This window comes from Panthera onca, chromosome A1 (genome assembly GCF_046562875.1).
Source record: "Panthera onca isolate mPanOnc1 chromosome A1, mPanOnc1 haplotype 2, whole genome shotgun sequence".
Classification (NCBI taxonomy): domain Eukaryota; kingdom Metazoa; phylum Chordata; class Mammalia; order Carnivora; family Felidae; genus Panthera; species Panthera onca.
The window spans coordinates 141,811,371-141,828,834 of record NC_138339.1 but is presented as its reverse complement, the minus strand read 5'-3'; the positions used below and the strand labels follow the sequence as shown (position 1 = coordinate 141,828,834).

The window sequence follows — 17,464 nt, the reverse complement described above, 5'->3', positions numbered from 1 at the left end:
TAATGGGTTATATAATAGAGTATGAAATAAGATCCAAGCACATTATAGAAGTGTCAGTGAAGTTATCAACTAATGGGCTACTGTCTATAAAAAATACTGGTCTTCATCAAAAAGAATATTTTAAATGTGACAGGAGAAGGCATTCTATCCTTTAAAAAAACATGACATGCTGTAACAAAAATACTAAATATAGTACTAGTCGCTCTGCCTTAGAAAGCTTTAATGGTCTAAAAATGGATAAATATGTGTTTATTTACATAAATGTATATCATATATAATTGTTAATTAAAAAAAGAAAAAACAAAACTAAATCTAATACAAGTACTCTATCATCCCAAAGGCAGTTTTAACCAAAATGAAATAAACAGGAAAATATGCCTTTAAAAGGCTCAACATATATTACTATGGAATTCAGATAATCCCTTTGTCTATTGCACTCTGGCTCGTGTTTTTTGAGGGTCTTTTTGTTTGTTTTGATTGTCTTATATATATATTTTTTTACCTCTGCCAATGTACCATGTTCTGGGTCTGAAGGATAAGGTAAAGGAAATCATTTTTAAAGCTCTGTGTAGCTAAGAGTCATGCTAAAGTGCCCTAAAAAGTAATTTACCTTTCTTCACTGAAGCGACGACCAATCTTGACTTTACACTTGTCCTGGGGGAGGCATGCTGCTAAAAGGGGAACTGTCCGCAACACTTTGTTTTCCTTTAATTAAAAAATTAATCAAAACATAGATTTGCACGTAGACAAACACACTTTTAAAACTTTCATGATGAACATCTGATTCATTACGTGATAGATAACTTTCACAAAACTTGTATTACAGACCACAGCTGAATAAAAAGAGCTAGTTTCTCTGAGTTATCAGTATTAATAGAATACAAGTGCACATTTTCCTCTACTTGGGTGTGTTTCGAGGTTTACTAATCAAATAAGATAACATTAAGCTAACTATTGGTTAAGATTATGAAAAACGAAATTTGTGTTTAACTAAATTGAATAATTTATTCTACATTTCAGTAGTAATTATATTTTATAGTACACCAATTGAAGATAACTGCCTAAATCTTTATGTCCAGAAAAAAAGTGCTGAAAAAAAAAAAAATAATGGGTCATATCAAAGGGACACAGAAACCAATCTTAATTTAAAGAGCTCTCAATGACCAAAATGGAACAATGTGAGTAACAAAGTAAGTAGCAAACTATTTGGATTATGACCCAAAATGCAAAATAAATAGGAGAGGAGAGACAAATCTTCCTTACAGAAGAATTCCAAGTAATAAACATAAGTACTCCATAATACAGCAGGTGGAGCTTGCTTAATCTCTCCTAGCCACCTGAATGCAGACTGGATTTATGGCCTACTTCCAAATAATAAAGGGTATAGAAAGAGGAAAAATATAAAAACTTTAGAGTAGGGAAATATGGTGACCATTCCTATAAACTCCATTAACTATCATCAGTGATTTTTTTCCAATGTCCTAGCTTCTAGCACTAAAAACCACCTTTTTGTCACAAGAATCCTATCCTTTAGGGCATGTGGGTGGCTCAGTCATTTGAGCATCTGACAATGGGTCAGGTCATGATCTCACAGTTCACGAGTTCGAGTCCCACATGGGGCTGACCGCTGTCAGGACAGAACCCACTTCGGACCCTCTGTCCCCCTCTCTCTCCAACCCTCCACTGATTGAGCGAGCTCTCTCTCTCTCTCTTTCTCAAAAATAATAAATAACATTTAACAAAAAAGAATCCTCTCCTTTATCCTAGTATACCCACCCAACTGATTCACTATTTTGCCTAAGCCTCCTTTCTCTGGTTATTTTGATCTACAGTGGTCAGTCACTGTCTGGCTCTTCTCCACCAGCCCAACTAGGAATGTCAAGCCTGATCAGGTAAGTGATGGAGTCCCTCTCTAACCAGTTCACCTACATACAGCCCCCGTTACCTTTATCAATTTATATAACACTGCTTCATATATCTTCAAAGTAAATTATTTCACCATGATAGCACAATACACACAGCATATTAATACACAAAACAGTAATGTTATACAGAATTTACTAAAGTAATTAAAAATAACTTTGTAATTACATTACATATGTTGGTAACAAAAACAAAAAGTATGGCTAGTAACAGTATTCATCAACCACTCACACACACATACACCCTTCAGGGACATTTTTGTGTCAACCTCTTTTGCCCCTAAGTCTCTGAAGTGTTGATTACAATAATACAAAAAATCTAAGATGCTGAGTATGGCCTACTTCCAAATAATAAAGGGTATAGAAAGAGGAAAAATATAAAAACTTTAGAGTAGGGAAATAGGGTGACCATTCCTATAAGCTCCATTAACTATCATCAGTGATTTTTTTCCAATGTCCTAGCTTCTAGCACTAAAAACCACCTTTTTGTCACAAGAATCCTATCCTTTAGGGCATGTGGGTGGCTCAGTCATTTGAGCATCTGACAATGGGTCAGGTCATAATCTCACAGTTCACGAGTTCGAGTCCCACATGGGGCTGACCGCTGTCAGGACAGAACCCACTTCGGACCCTCTGTCCCCCTCTCTCTCCAACCTAGGAGACTGGGGACAGTTAAATTCATCAACCTAAAAGTTGGCAAACGAAATAGGAGAGTCAGAATTTGCTGGGACTGTAACTAAAAAGAAAATGCAGCAAGCCAGAGCTGTGAGGGAGCCTGAAACTAATGTGGAGTAGCTCCTACGAGAAAAGGGACGGGAGGAGGGGGGAGGAGAGGTTTAGGACATTTTCCAGCGTGTCCTACTGTTTTCTTCCCTCCTTACAACCTCTGAGACTACGATACATTCTTAAACCACTCTCCGAACTTCTATCAACATACAGATAAATGTCAAATTAAATAGTGCCAAAAGATCTATAATGTTCCCAGATACACTTCCCAATACCACTTCCCAGAAGCAATCACTTTAACTCTTTCAGCTATTTCCTTTGGTAGTTATCTCCATATTTCTATATAATGTGTCTTACTAATTTTTGATTTATCAAATTTAAATACTATCTACAAACTACCATTTATTATCATAATAGCTGACTTAAATGTACATAATAATACACTGACTGATACATGTAATGCTCACAATAAACCAATAAAGAAGTATATCTTTTATCATGTCCATTTTACTAATGATGAAACGAAAGCACAGAGAGGTTAATTAACTTGCCCAGGGTTACAATTTACAGAGCTATTAAGGCTTTAAACTCAAGCAATCTGGCTCCTGAGCCCTTCCTCTTAATTAATGCACTGTGTCACAACAGCCCCTTAGAATAAATGAGGATTTACCTTTCTTCCATCACTCCTTACTCTCATATCATCTAATATTTTTAGTTAAATCAATCAACAGTGCTTACATCACTATGGTTACATATACACTGTTCACAAAAGGTCATGTGGTTTCACAGAACATGTCCTCCTTGTAAATATTTTTGTTATTTTGAAGTAAGGGTTTTATTTTATCCTTAAGTAATTTTCTACATACATATATCTACTCTTTGAAATGCTCCGTCATATCACCTCCATATCATCCGCTCCACCAAATCTTTTTTTTCCACAGCCCCCCTCCTAAAGCCTACCCAAGTGGTCTTGATCACTTTTAATTTTGAAAACATTTTTATTTTTTAAAAAAAAGTGTGCTGACATTAAGCACAAGGCAACCCAGTATTATTGAGTTAGATTAAAACTAGAAAGCTCCTTGGATGATAAGGAAAACAATATGGATGTACTTGCATAGAACTGTACAAAACACACACAACTGTAGATGGACCACCTACACCATGAACTAACCATGAAAGAAAGAAGGGAAGGAAGCAAAAAAGGTGAGGAAGAATGAATAAATGAAGGAATAAAGGAATGAATAAAATATTTGAAAGCATTTAAATTGCCACAAATCAATGAAAACACCTACTTTTCTGAACTTTCACTTTTTATTTTAATTTTTATTATTGAAGCATAGTTGACACACAATGTTATATTAGTTTCAGGTATACAATACAGCAACTTGACAATTCTATACATTACACAATGCTCACCACAATAAATGTAGTTACCATCTGTCACTGCACATTATTACAATATTAATAACTATATTCCCTATGCTGCAATTTTCATTTCCATGATTATTTACTTTATAACTGGAAATGTGTACCTCTTAATGCCCTTTACCGATTTCACCCATCCCCCTACACCCCTCTCCTCTGGCAACCACCAGTTTGTTCTCTGTATTTATGAGTCTGTTTGTGTTCTTTATTTGTTCATTTGTTTTGTTTTTTAGATTCCATGTGTAAGTGAAATCATATGGTATTTGTCTTTCTCTGTCAGACTTATTACACTTAGCATAATATACTCTCCATGTCTACCCACGTTGCCACACAAACGGCAAGACCTCATCCTTATTTTACAGGTGAATCATATTCCATTGTGTGTAAGTGTGTGTGTGTGTGTGTGTGTGTGTGTGTGTGTGTGTGTGTGTACACACCACCTCTTCTTTATCCATTCATCTACTGATGGACACTTAGGTTGCCTCCATATCTTGGCTATTGTAAATGATGCTCCAATAAACATAGAGGTGCATATATCTACTCAAATTAGTGTTTTCATTTTCTGTGGGTAAATACTCACAGATGGAATTACTGGTCACATGGTATTTCCATTTTAATTTTTTTAATGTTTATTTATTTTTGAGAATGAGACAGAGACAGTGCACACAAGATGGGCAGGGAAAAAGAGAGAGGGAGAGAGAAAATCCCAAGCAGGCTCCGTGCTGTCAGCATAGAGCCCGATGTGGGGTTCAATCCCACAAACCATGAGATCATGACTTGAGCTGAGATCAAGAGTCAACCACTTAACCGACTGAGCCACCCAGATGCCCCTCTATTCTTAATTTTTTGATGAACCTCCATACTTTTCATACTGGATGTACCAATTTACATTCCCACCAAAAGTGCACAAGGCATCCTTTTTCTTCATATTCTCAACATGTTATTTCTTGTCTTCTTGATACCAGTCATTCTGACAGGTGTATGGGGTAATATCTCATTGTGGTTTTGCTCTGCATTTCCCTGATAAGTGATGTTGAGCATCTTTTTGTGTGTCTGTTGGACATCTGTATTTCTTTATTGGAGAAATTTCTATTCAGGTTCTATACCCATTTTTAATTGGATTATTTGTTTTTGGATGTTAAGTTGAATAAATTCTCTATGTATTTTGGATATTAACCCTTTATCAGATTTATCATTTTCAAACACCTTCCCATATTCATTTTGTTTATTGTTTCCTTCACTGCGCAGAAACCTTTAATTTTGGTGCATTACCAGCACTATTTTTTACACTATATTTTTTATTTTGTTTCCCTTGCTTGAGGAGACATATCCATAAAAATGCTGTTAAGGCCAACGTCCAAGACTTTACTGTCAATGTGTTCTTTCTGGAGTTTCATGGTTTCAGGTCTCACATTTAGGACTTTAAACATTTGGGATTTATTTCTGTGTATGGCATAAGAAAGTGGTCCAATTTCACTGTTTTGAATGTAGCTGTCCAGTTTTTCTAACACCATTTGTAGAAGAAACTATCTTTTCCCCATTGCATATTCTTGCCTCATTTGTTTGTAGATTAACTAACCATGGAAGTGTGGGTTTCCTTCTGGGCTCTCTATCCTGTTCTATTGATATATGTGTCTCTTTTTTTATTTTATTTACTTTACTTTACTTTACTTTACTTTAGAGAGAGAGAGAGAATGTGAACAAGAGCAGGGGAGGGGCAGAGGGAGAGGGAGAGAGAGAATCTTAAACAGACTACACACCCAGCACAGAGCCTGATGCAAGGCTCATTCTCACCACTGTGATATCATAACCTGAACCAAAATCAAGAGTCAGACACTTAACCAACTGAGCCACCCAGGTACCCCTACTGGTATTTTAAAAGGTATTGCGCTGAATCAGTAGAACGCTATGGGCATTACAGACATTTTAAAAATGTTAATTCTTCCAATCCATGAGCATGATATACCTTTCATTTGTTTGTGTCCTCATCAATTTCATTCATCAACATCTTAATAGTTAGTTTTCATGCTAAAGGTCTTTCACCTCCTTGGTTAAATTTGTTGCTAAGTATTCTATTCTTTTTGGTACAATTATAATTGAAATTGATTTCTTTGTTTATCTTTCTGATACTTCATTGTTAATGTACAGAAACATAACAGATTTCTATATACTAGCGTATCATGCAACTTTACTGAATTCATTTATTAGTTCTTGTAATTTTTTGGTGGAGTCTTTAGGGTTTTCTGTAGTACAATGTAATCTCAAATAATGACAGTTTCACTTCTTTCTTACCAATGTGGAAGGCTTTGAAAACATTAAAATTGCCACACATCAATGAAAACACCTATATTTTAAATGCCATATTATGTCCGGAACCACAAAATAATGAAACGACATGATACTACGTACACTGCAAAATGAAAAAAGCATTCACCATCAAAAGTGAAGTTTTATCCAAAACCATTACTGCTGATAAACTCATTTTTGTTATAAATTTGAGTTGCAGAGTGTTGCAAGTTTAAATGCAGCAAAATGGGGCACCTTGCTCAGTCAGTGAAGTGTCCAACTCTTGATTCCAGATCAGGTCCTGATCTCACATTCGTGAAATCGAGCCCCACAGCAGGCTCTATAGTGATAGCTCAAAGCCTGCCTCGGATTCTCTCTCTCTCAAAATAAAAAATAAAAACTTTTTATAAAAATAAATAAATAAATAAATAATTACAGCATAAATAATTATAGTGACCAAACTGTTCAAATCCTAACAAAAGCATGTTGTTAACACTGAAAAAAGGGCTGCTCAATAAATGGAATATTTAATAATTTACAATAAAAGAATAAGTGTTTTCATCATTTGGAAAAGGAAAAAGACTGATATCTTTAAAGACTTTGTTAAAGATTTAAAATAGCATATACTTCAGAAATTTAAGAAAAAAAAAAATCCCTTCTTCAAAAGCCTAATTCAATAGATGATATCCTGAGTTCCCAAATGTTAGAAGAATTTTAACTTCAGTTAATCTAAACCCATTTTGTACCATGCATCAACTAATTTTATAATGATTCTCTTTTATGGTTATCAATCAAATCCTTCCCTCCATTCTTCATTACTGCAGCTAATCAAGAGTTACAAACACCAGCACATGCATAATTCTCACGTATATAAGAAAATATTAATTAAGGGGCGCCTGGGTGGCTCAGTCGGTTAAGCGGCCGACTTTGGCTCAGGTCATGATCTCGCAGCCCGTGAGTTCGAACCCCGCGTCAGGCTCTGTGCTTACAGCTCAGAGCCTGGAGCCTGTTTCAGATTCTGTGTCTCCCTCTCTCTGACCCTCCCCTGTTCATGCTCTGTCTCTCTCTGTCTCAAAAATAAATAAACGTTAAAAAAAAAAAAAATGCTTCTAAGAAAATATTAATTAAAAAGTCTTTATATACAACACATATGCTATAATATATACATATTTGTTCTAGTCATTTAAAGAAATAAAACTTTATATATTCATTTTCTAACACTAAAATGCTGACATTATTTCTACTTATCAAGAAACATTAAGAAATATAAACTATGATCAAAATTTAAAAAGCAACGAGTTTCTTAGTTCTTCAATCACAAAAATCTCATTTTTTCTTCATGCAAAATGGTTGGGGTTCTCAATTTCTATACTATTCAATTACAGTTTTTTGTGAAACAATAATGTTTTATGAAATAACCATTTTTATCTGTCTCTAAAGCATATGACACTATACTATGATATAACATACAAAAGAAACTATTTTTTCCCAAAGACAAAGCATTTGTCATCAATTTATTTTCAGAAATGTTAAAGAGCTGGGAAGTATGAGGATATTCATTGGTGTGTTTTCTCTTATGTATTAATATTCTATTTGCAATTATGTATTTTATAAAATCTTACCTCTGCTGGATGCTGAATTATGTACAAATGAGTAGAGATATGCAGAGGATGCAATGGTAGAAATGGACACAAACATACTTTCTGAGGCCGGCTAAAGGGCAGAAAGAAAAAGAAAACCTGTAAATGCTTAAAATACAATGAAAGAACAATAACCCAAAACTTGAACATAATCCCTCTTCTCTATGTAAAGACATTTGCCAAAGCTGCATTCTTTTAAAATGAAACACCAAGAGTGATTCAATCAATTAGACTTTAGATATGAGCATTTGGAAAAAGATTCAAGTAAATTCTTTACCATCTATATAGATCAAAGTAACTCAAAAAAATCTGGCCTGAGTTATTAGCGAAGAATACTCATAAGCCATCAACATGGTCTTTCTATTCCTGAGGCAACACTTCTAACTTGCATTCCAAATCAAGAAAAGATCTGATGTCAAAGAGAAATTCGGCAACTCTTCTAAATCATCTGATATTGGAGGGAACAATATGATGATAAAAAATAGGAATACAATTACCACCTCGAAAAGAGTTCTAATCAAACTTGCCATCAATCGACACAAAGAGCTTACCAATTGTAAGAAGAAACCCAAATGGGCCACCAGATTACATTTAGCTAGAATTATATCCACAGAATGTCTGCCTTATCCATTTATTTTCCCTTTTGTTATTGTTTGTCATTTTTGTTTTACTTACCTCTTAGTGATGTACTATTGTTTTAGTAACACTTATACTCATGACAAAATTCAAATGAGATAAAAGTATACATTTCCATCTCGGTCCTCCAACCTAGGGGATCAGTTTCTTGTGTGTCCTTCCAAATGTATTATAGGAATATACATGGATCTTTTACCATTAAAACCTATATTTGATGTGTGTGTTTCCAATATAAAATTCATCAAACAGCCAGATACAGTATATCATGGGAGTACATTTTCATGACAGGTCACTCTTACAGGCAAATGTTACATGCCATTACAACAGTACACAGTGAATCTTAAAAGAAATTCCCAACAGCATACTATTACTACTACAAAACTGTTATCAATTCCTTCTTCAGTTTAACTTATGTAGAATTACAGCCTGAAGTAAGAAATGATTACATTAATAAACCAGAGTGTGAGTAAATTGGTTCAATTAAATCTACCACCTCATTCTGTAAGAAAGTGTCAAACCTATGCTCCTGCTGAAGAAATTATCTAGATGATATCTTAAATGGAGAAACATATTGCACAACATGACCACGCCTCCCCTCTCCACCAAGGAACCTGGAATGGATGGTCAATCCAAGGAAAACCATCATAATCCACTTTCCAGTGATAGCTGACATGATTCAGTATGATTACTCTGCCCTACAATGGATTCCCTGTTAAGAATGGGAGCAGAGTTATAGGGATGGAGAGCATCTTTCAGTGGTCATAAGAAGAGTAAACCAAGTAAATACAGAGAGGAGCAAAGATGGTTGACAGAACTAGGTATATTGACAAAGAGGTCAAAGGCTGCAATTAGAAAAGACTCCTCACTGAGCAGGAGGATGAAATACATCCAAATTCTAAAATTTTAAGTTGCTGACTTTTTATATGAAACTCTACATAAGTAAAATGCACAATCCGATGTCACTAAAATTCTTTTGTAAAATGTAATTTAATATCAAACGAAAGCAATTTAAAAATTCAGAATTTAAATGGATATCACCTTAAATACCTGTAAGCTGTTTGACACTTAGACTATGAAAGAATGCAAAACAAAAACAAAAACAAAAACAAAAAAAATCAAATATCCTATATAGGAAACATTCACGTATCAGTAAACTCAAAAAATTGAAAAATCCAGTCAAGTAAACAACCTGGGTAGAAGCTATAGATTTCTGTGGGCATTACAACACTAGGTAAAATAAACCCTGAAAATAACATCTTTAGCTTATCACACATATAGTGATTATAAAAGTCCTCAGCATGACACTTGAGACACTGCAGAGAACTGCTCTGCTTTTCATGTCTGACCAAAACCTTTGTTCATAAAAGAAAAAGAAAAAAAAAATTCAGTTACTTGAAATGGTAGTTTCCTTCCTAGGAACACATCTTTGAACTTTAGGAGGATTTAGAATTAAGTAGTTTGGAGAGTTCCACTTCCAGGAGGACAGGAAAAGCTGCTTCACAGACCAAAAGTCCAGTGAAATAAGCAAAGCTGACCAAAACTATTTTAAAAAACGATCACTGAAAAATAGAAACACCCTATAACCCAGCATACTGGGTATTTATCCAAAGAATACAAAAACACTAATTCAAAGGAACACATGTACTATGTTCATAGAAGAATTATTTACAGTAGCCAACATATGGACACAACCCAAGTGTCCATCGAATGATGGAAGGTGTGGGGTGTGTATATCCATACATATAGTGGAACATTATTCAGCCATAAAAAAGAATTAAATGTTGCCATTTGCAACAACATGGATGGAGCTAAAGAATAAAACGCTAAGCAAAATAAGTCAGTCAGGAAAGACAAATGCCGTATGATTTCACTCATACGGGGAATTTAAGAAACAAACAGGCAAAGGGGGAAAAAAGGAGTAAGAGACAAAGTAAAAAACAGACTCTTAACTTTAGAAAACTGATGGTTACCAGAGGGGAGATGGGTGGAGGGATGGATGAAATAGATGATGGGGATTAAGGAGTGCACTTGTCGTGATGAGCATTGGGTCATGCATGGATGTTTGGATCACCTTATCGTACACCTGAAACTAATATAACACTATGCTAACTTAAGTGGAATTAAAATATAAAGTTAAGAACAAAAAACAATCACTGTAAGTCCCTTGCAATTTTCTAGGGCATATTCAAACAAAGAAACATTACTCAAGAAAATCTACTAAAACTTGGTATTGGGACCATTTGTGGCATCTGAGCCATAACCAATTTCCTACCCTGCCCCAGGTCAAGCTGACAAACTCCACTCCATGTAGGTGTGACCAAGAGAACCAACCTCCCTCTCAGTTCTTTTTTTTTTTTTTTTAATATTTATTTATTTTTGAGAGAGAGGGAGACATAGACTTCAAAGCAGGCTCCAGGCTCTGAGCTGTCAGCACAGAGCCCAACGTGGGGCTTGAACTTATGAACCGTGAGATCATGACCCGAGCCAAGATGGGACAATTAGGACGCTTAACTGGTTGAGCCACGCAGGCGCCCCACTCCCTCCCAGTTCTTAATCAAGGCTTATCCCTTATGTCACAAACAAGGCAGGCCACCAGCATTTCTCACCCCCTTCACTCCAAGCAGGCTAAATTCCTGGCAAGTGTGGTCAAGAGAGCAGAGGCTGCCTTCCTCCACACAGCCTTCCTCCTATAAAACAAGCTTTACCGTAGTGCAGGATGCTGGCGATGCTAGAGCTCCAAGCGCCCTCAACCTAGTCTGCTCACAGAACTTAAGTTTGACACCAGAAGCAGCAAGCCACAGGCTTGCTCAGCCCTGCACCCAGAACACTGGCTAGGAGAGTCTGCCCAGGAGAGGCAGACTGTAAGAAAAGAGAGCTCTGAAGCTCTCCCCAAAGGGACTGACTTCATTTGAAACAGAGTGTGAGCAAGTTCAAGCCTAAGGGTGCTCTCAAAGACAATAACTCCTCTTAATAGAGACCAACAAGCTGTATCATAAGCCAGACAGGGGATCAGAAAGAACCATGGAAAGAGACAGCTTAAGAAGAACCCACCTGCAGTCCCGAGCAAACCTCAAAGAGTGGCCTCAAAAACTACCCCTGCCTGCATGTAAGTGGATCAGACCGTTGAGATATGTATAGCCTAGGGCAATGGATAGAAAGGATAGGACAATCAGCCGGTAATTAGTGGAGCCTAACAAGCAGGATGTTTTACCAAAAGAAGAAGGCATCTTAAGGGAAAGATCTAGAAAAGAGACCTTCAAAGAGAACCCTGGTAAAACTACTGCGATAGTGGCCTTCTTTAATAAAAACCTCTGCGTTGTATACCTTAAAAGAATGAATGCCACGATATGTGAATCATATCTTAATAAGGCTGTTGTTTTTAAAAATGTGAAAATGTGGTGGAAAAATAATGTTCAACCTAAATTAAGTAAGAGACAGGCATTTTGCTACTAGACGGCATTATGTTACGTGAAGGGGGGGCTTCCTTTCCTACAATGTAGGCTGCAGGAGGGCAAAGACGTGGCCTTTCCACTTTTCACCCCATCACCTAGCATAACAAGCTACCAATGAATACTGCAGAATACATGATGGGATCCCTCTGCATTCCCTCCTGCCTCCACCTTGGGACACCATTCTCCTCCTACACAATTCCTCATCCTACCCCTCCCTTTGCTAACATATCACATATTGATCTCTCCTTCCTTTCCTCTCTAATATTTAAGCAATTAGTTTGTATTACAAATGAAATTCAGAGTCTCAGATCTCCCTTTGCTGTAATTTGTGACCATCCTGGTAAGCAATAACACCTGAGACAAAAAGATTTACCGAAGGAAATACTTACCAAAAGCAAAAAAGAAAAACACCATTTTATGTGTAAAAACCATAATGATGATTTAAGCTAAAATTAATTCTTTTGGTTTCTACTTTGACAGGCTCATAAAACATCATTACCTATTTATTTTAAAGCATGTCCCCTCTATTAACCTAATTCTAGTTCTAATAAGCTCTAATAAAACTATAGTTCTTTAAAACATTTTGCATTCCAACTGATCAAGTTTATGTTTAGCAAGTTACTTTACAATATAAATTTGGGCTTGCTTGTTACTTTAACAGCAAGTTCGCTCATAATTTCCTCCTCCACAGTGGTTTGCATGCACTGCGCTGGTGACTAGCTGCTCAAGTGCTAAACCATCTCTTACCAAACTACTGGATAAGTAGCAGAGAAATTGTTCTCCTCATTCTAAAACCTTCTCTGAAGAACAAACAAGCTTCCCTACATCCAAACTTAACTCCTGAAGGTTTAAATATTTCAAGTTGATAATGGATTAAATATAAATTCAACAAATTTTTATTCAAATATTTATTGTATACCTAACTCTGTGACAGAATTAGGCACTTGGGTCAATGTAACAGACAAAGATTCCTGCCCTCATGGAGCCTATTCTATCTATCTATGCCAGAAGGAATTTTTTACAAGTTCCTCGCTTCCTATGAACTATTACAGTTGACAGGAAAATAAATACCAAATAACTACACATCAAAAGTGATTATTTATAATAGTAAACATTCATTTTAAAATAAAAATCAAGCTACTTCCAGAATTTTTGTAAATCTGGAGAAGAAATGTTAATGTCTGAAGAAATATCAACTGGCCAAATGGGTACAGGTTTGGGGAATAACTATTAAGATATGTCACTGACAAGGTCATTCATTATCTTGCTAGGTGATCTTAAGTACATCAGAGGTTTTCAGTGTCCTCCTTCACAAAGCTGGTCACACACCAAGGAAGTTCTGGGGAATAACTCCCAAATCGCAGGCAAAGCTTATAAAAAACATAATCATTTATGACTAGTATTTTTCAGCTAATTTATAATAGAATGACCAAAGGAGGAGTTGAGATTTTTCTTTCTTCTACATTTTCAATGCCTTGTAAAAGCAGAAGAGAGAAAATTTTACAATGCATTGCAATGTATTATAAATACTGTTTTCCATCATTAAGATTCATCTTCTTTAAAATCTATACAACCCAATTAAGGTTTATTACATTCTTAAAATATAAATGAAATTTTCAAATAATTTCCCTGAGGAAATTTTATGAAATAAGCTTTTTCTTCTTTTCTCATTAAAGATGTAGGAATAAATATGTAGGTTTCCTGTCAGACTAAGATTGACTGGCTTCCTCAGTGCATGCTATAATACAAGGGTACTCTGTCACTCCGGGCGTGGTATCTCTGACAGGCTGTAGGCAAATAAAATCGTATCTGACATATGACTAGCGATGCTAGGACTTAGAAAAAACATCTTTCCAAAGTTTAATTAAATTCTTATATAATATTCACTGAAAGCTATTTTTCTCATAGGACTGATTTTAATCAAGAAAATCTCACAAAGGCAAACTTTAAAAATTAGTGAATAGATTTACAAGAATTATTATTTTTAAAGGATTTCTTTTATCTACTAAACAAAAGCAAATGTAGAACCCAGAAAAATAGTGCACCTCAAAGTTTCCAGTACTCAACAAAATTTTTATCGTCCCAACGGACTGAAAAGGCAAAGAACAAAGAGTTTTATAGCTTTTCAATAGATTAGCTGAAGAGATACACTGCATTACACATAAAAATGCCAAACTTTCTAATGTTAAAATAGGTTTTGAAAAAGTAAATACCACAGTGCCCTCTACCGTCCCTTTAAAGAAACTTAAATAATCTATAAAATACTTTTTAAATTTCTGAAAACAATATTCAGCATAACCAATGAAAGAAGAAACACATTTTCATTATTAACATATTATAATAAAAATTTAGTATAATAAATACAGTATTAAATAAATTTTCATGTCATAAAGGTAATAAAAACATGTAACATCTTATCAGTTGTTAAGATGCTCTGCTTCCAGTATAAATAACAATAATATTCTCATACCCACCAAAGTTGTTTTCATCACTACATTATTTTATAACTTCTTCTAGGAGTAGAGGAAGGATAGGTGTAGAAAGAAAAGAAAAACACTGATAGAGGAAGTAACGCCATGAAGAGAATATCTTTAGATGAGACTTTCAGAGACCTGTGCCCCAGACGGCATGTCTAGAGCAGTGGTTTCCAAAGCAGATTAAGTAAAATGACCCAAAGGAATGCCAAAAGAAAACATTACCACTTTCACTTTGAATTAAACATTACTAGTATTTAGCATATAGAATAACATTCCCTCCTTAGGTGCTATGTCATACGGTAATATGTTAGGATAAGTGGTATCCTGAAATAAAAAGAGGCATTCCATAACAGGTAGGGTTCACAATGGCACCCACAAAGAAATCATACACACTTGTAAAGAATCTATACTGAAGAATCCATACTGAATCTATACTGTTCTAGTTACAAAATCACAAATGAATAAGTTTATGGCAGAGCTGTTTCTTACCTATTCCTAGTTCAAATGCTTCATTAGAGGTACAAAATTGAATCTGACAGGACAATAACTATCTTTTTAATTAAGTTTTTTATTGTAATTCCACTGTTGTTAACATACAGTATTATATTAGTTTCAGGTGTACAAGATAGTGATTCAACAACTCTACACATTACTCAGTGTTCATTATGATAAGTATACTCTTTAATCCCCTTCATCTATTTCTAACCCTCCAGCCACCTCCCATCTGGTAACTATCAACTTGTTCTCTATAGATAAGGGTCTGTTTCTCGGTTTGCCTCTCTTTCTTTTTCCCTTTGCTCATTTGTTCTGTTTCTTAAATTCCACATATGAGTGAAATCATATGGTATTTGTCTTTCTCTGACTTCTTTTGTTTAGCATAATACTCTCTAGCTCCACCCATGTTGTTGCAAATGGCAAGCTTTCATTCTTTTTATGGCTGAATAATATTCCATTGTATGTACGTGTGTGCATGTACACATACACACACATCTTCTTTATATAATTTGGCTATTGTAGATAATGCTGCAATAAACACAGGTATCTCTTTAATTAAGTGTTTTTGTTTTGGGGGGAGGGGGGTAAATACCATTAGTGCAATTACTGGATGGTAGAGTAGTTCTATTTTTAATGTTTTGAGGAACCTCCATACTGTTTTCCACAATGGCTGCACCAGTTTGCATTCCCACCAACAGTGCGAGAGGGTTTCTTTTTCTCCATACCCTCACCAACATTTGTTGTTTCTGATTTGTATTTTCTGATTTGTTGTTCTGATTTCAGCCATTCTGATAGGTGTGAAGCGCTATCTCTTTGTAGTTTTGATTTGCATTTCCCTGATGATGACTGACGTTGGGCATCTTCTCATGGGTCTATTGGCCATCTATAGTATAGGTCTTCTTTGGAGAAATGTTTGTTCATGTTTTCTGCCTATGCTTTAATTGGATTGTTTTTGGGTGTTGAGTTGTAACAGTTCTTTATATTTGGATACTAACCTTGTATCAGATATGTCATTTGCAATTATCTTCTCCCATTCCATAGGTTGCCTTTTAGTTTTATTATTTCCTTCACTGTGCAGGAGCTTTTTATTTTGATGTAGTCCCAATAGTTTATTTTTCCTTTTATTTACCTTGCCTCAGGAGACATTCAGAAAAATACTATAGTGGCCAGTGTCAAGACATTACTGCCTGTGCTCTCCTCTAGGATCTTTATGGTTTCAGGTCTCACATTTAGGTTTTTAATCCTTTTTGAGCTTACTTTTGTGTATAGTATAAGAAAGTGGTCAAGTTTCATTCATATGCTTGTAACTGTCCAGTTTTCCCCCACACCAATTGTTGAAGAACCTGTCTTTTTTCTGATTGGATATTCATTCCTACTTTGTTGAAGATTAATTGACCATATAATTGTGGGTTTATTTCTGGGTTTTCTACTCTGCTCCACTGATCTATGTGTCTATTTCTGTGCCCATACCATAGTGTTTTGATTACTACAGCTTTGTAATATAACTCTAAGTCTGGAATTGTGCTACCTCCAGTTTTGTCTTTCTTTTTTAAGATTGCTTTACCTATTTAGGGTCTTTTGTGGTTCCATACACATTCTAGGATTGTTTGTTCTACTTCTGCAAAAAAATGCCGTTGGTATTTTGATAGGGATTCATTAAATCTATAGACTGCTTTGGGTAGTACAGACATTTTAACAATGTTTGTTACATATTTGTTAAATGGAATGTCTTTCCATTTCTTTGTGCTGTCTTCAATTTCTTTTATCAATGATGTACAGTTTTCAGAGTAAAGGTCTTTCACCTCTTTAGTTAAGTTTATTCCTAGGTATTTTATTATCTTTGGTACAGCTGTAAATGGGATTGTTTTCTTAATTTCTCTTTCTGCTGCTTCATTATTAGTGCACATAAATGCAAGAGATTTCTGTACACTGAGTTCGTGTCATGTGACTTTACTGAATACACTTCTTACCATTTCTAGCAGATTTCTGGTGGAGCCTTTAGAGTTTTCTATATATAATACTATGTCATCTGCAAAGAGTAAAAATTGTACTTCTTCCTTCCCAGTGTGGATGCCTTTAATTCCTTTCTCTTGTCTAACTGTTGTGGCTAGGACTTCTATTACTACGCTTAGTAACAGCGGTGAGAATGGACACCCTTGTCCTGTTCCTGACTTTAGGGGAAAAACTCTGAGTTTTCCCCAACTGAGTATGCTAGCTGTGGGTTTTTCATGTAAGGTCTTTGTTATGTTTAGGTATTTTACCTCTAAATCTACTTTGTTGAGGTTTTGGGGATTTTTTGTTTTGTTTTGTTTTTGGGGGTTGTTTTCGATAGCGTGCACACATGCACCTGACTGGGGACAGGCAGAAAGAGAGAGGGAAGAGAGAATCCCAAGAAGGCTCATGAT

General features: G+C 35.4%; 1 protein-coding gene across 1 annotated transcript in view; it reads right to left on the bottom strand.

Moving 5' to 3' along the window:
• Positions 1-17,464, bottom strand: part of DTWD2 (DTW motif tRNA-uridine aminocarboxypropyltransferase 2) — a 116,207-nt gene that overhangs the window by 82,388 nt on the left and 16,355 nt on the right. The window contains exons 2-3 of the mRNA XM_060636314.3: positions 7,982-8,072; positions 611-705 (exon numbers count right to left, since the gene is read on the bottom strand). Coding sequence (XP_060492297.1) covers positions 611-705; positions 7,982-8,072 — 186 coding nt within the window. The remainder of the gene's footprint in view (positions 1-610; positions 706-7,981; positions 8,073-17,464) is intronic.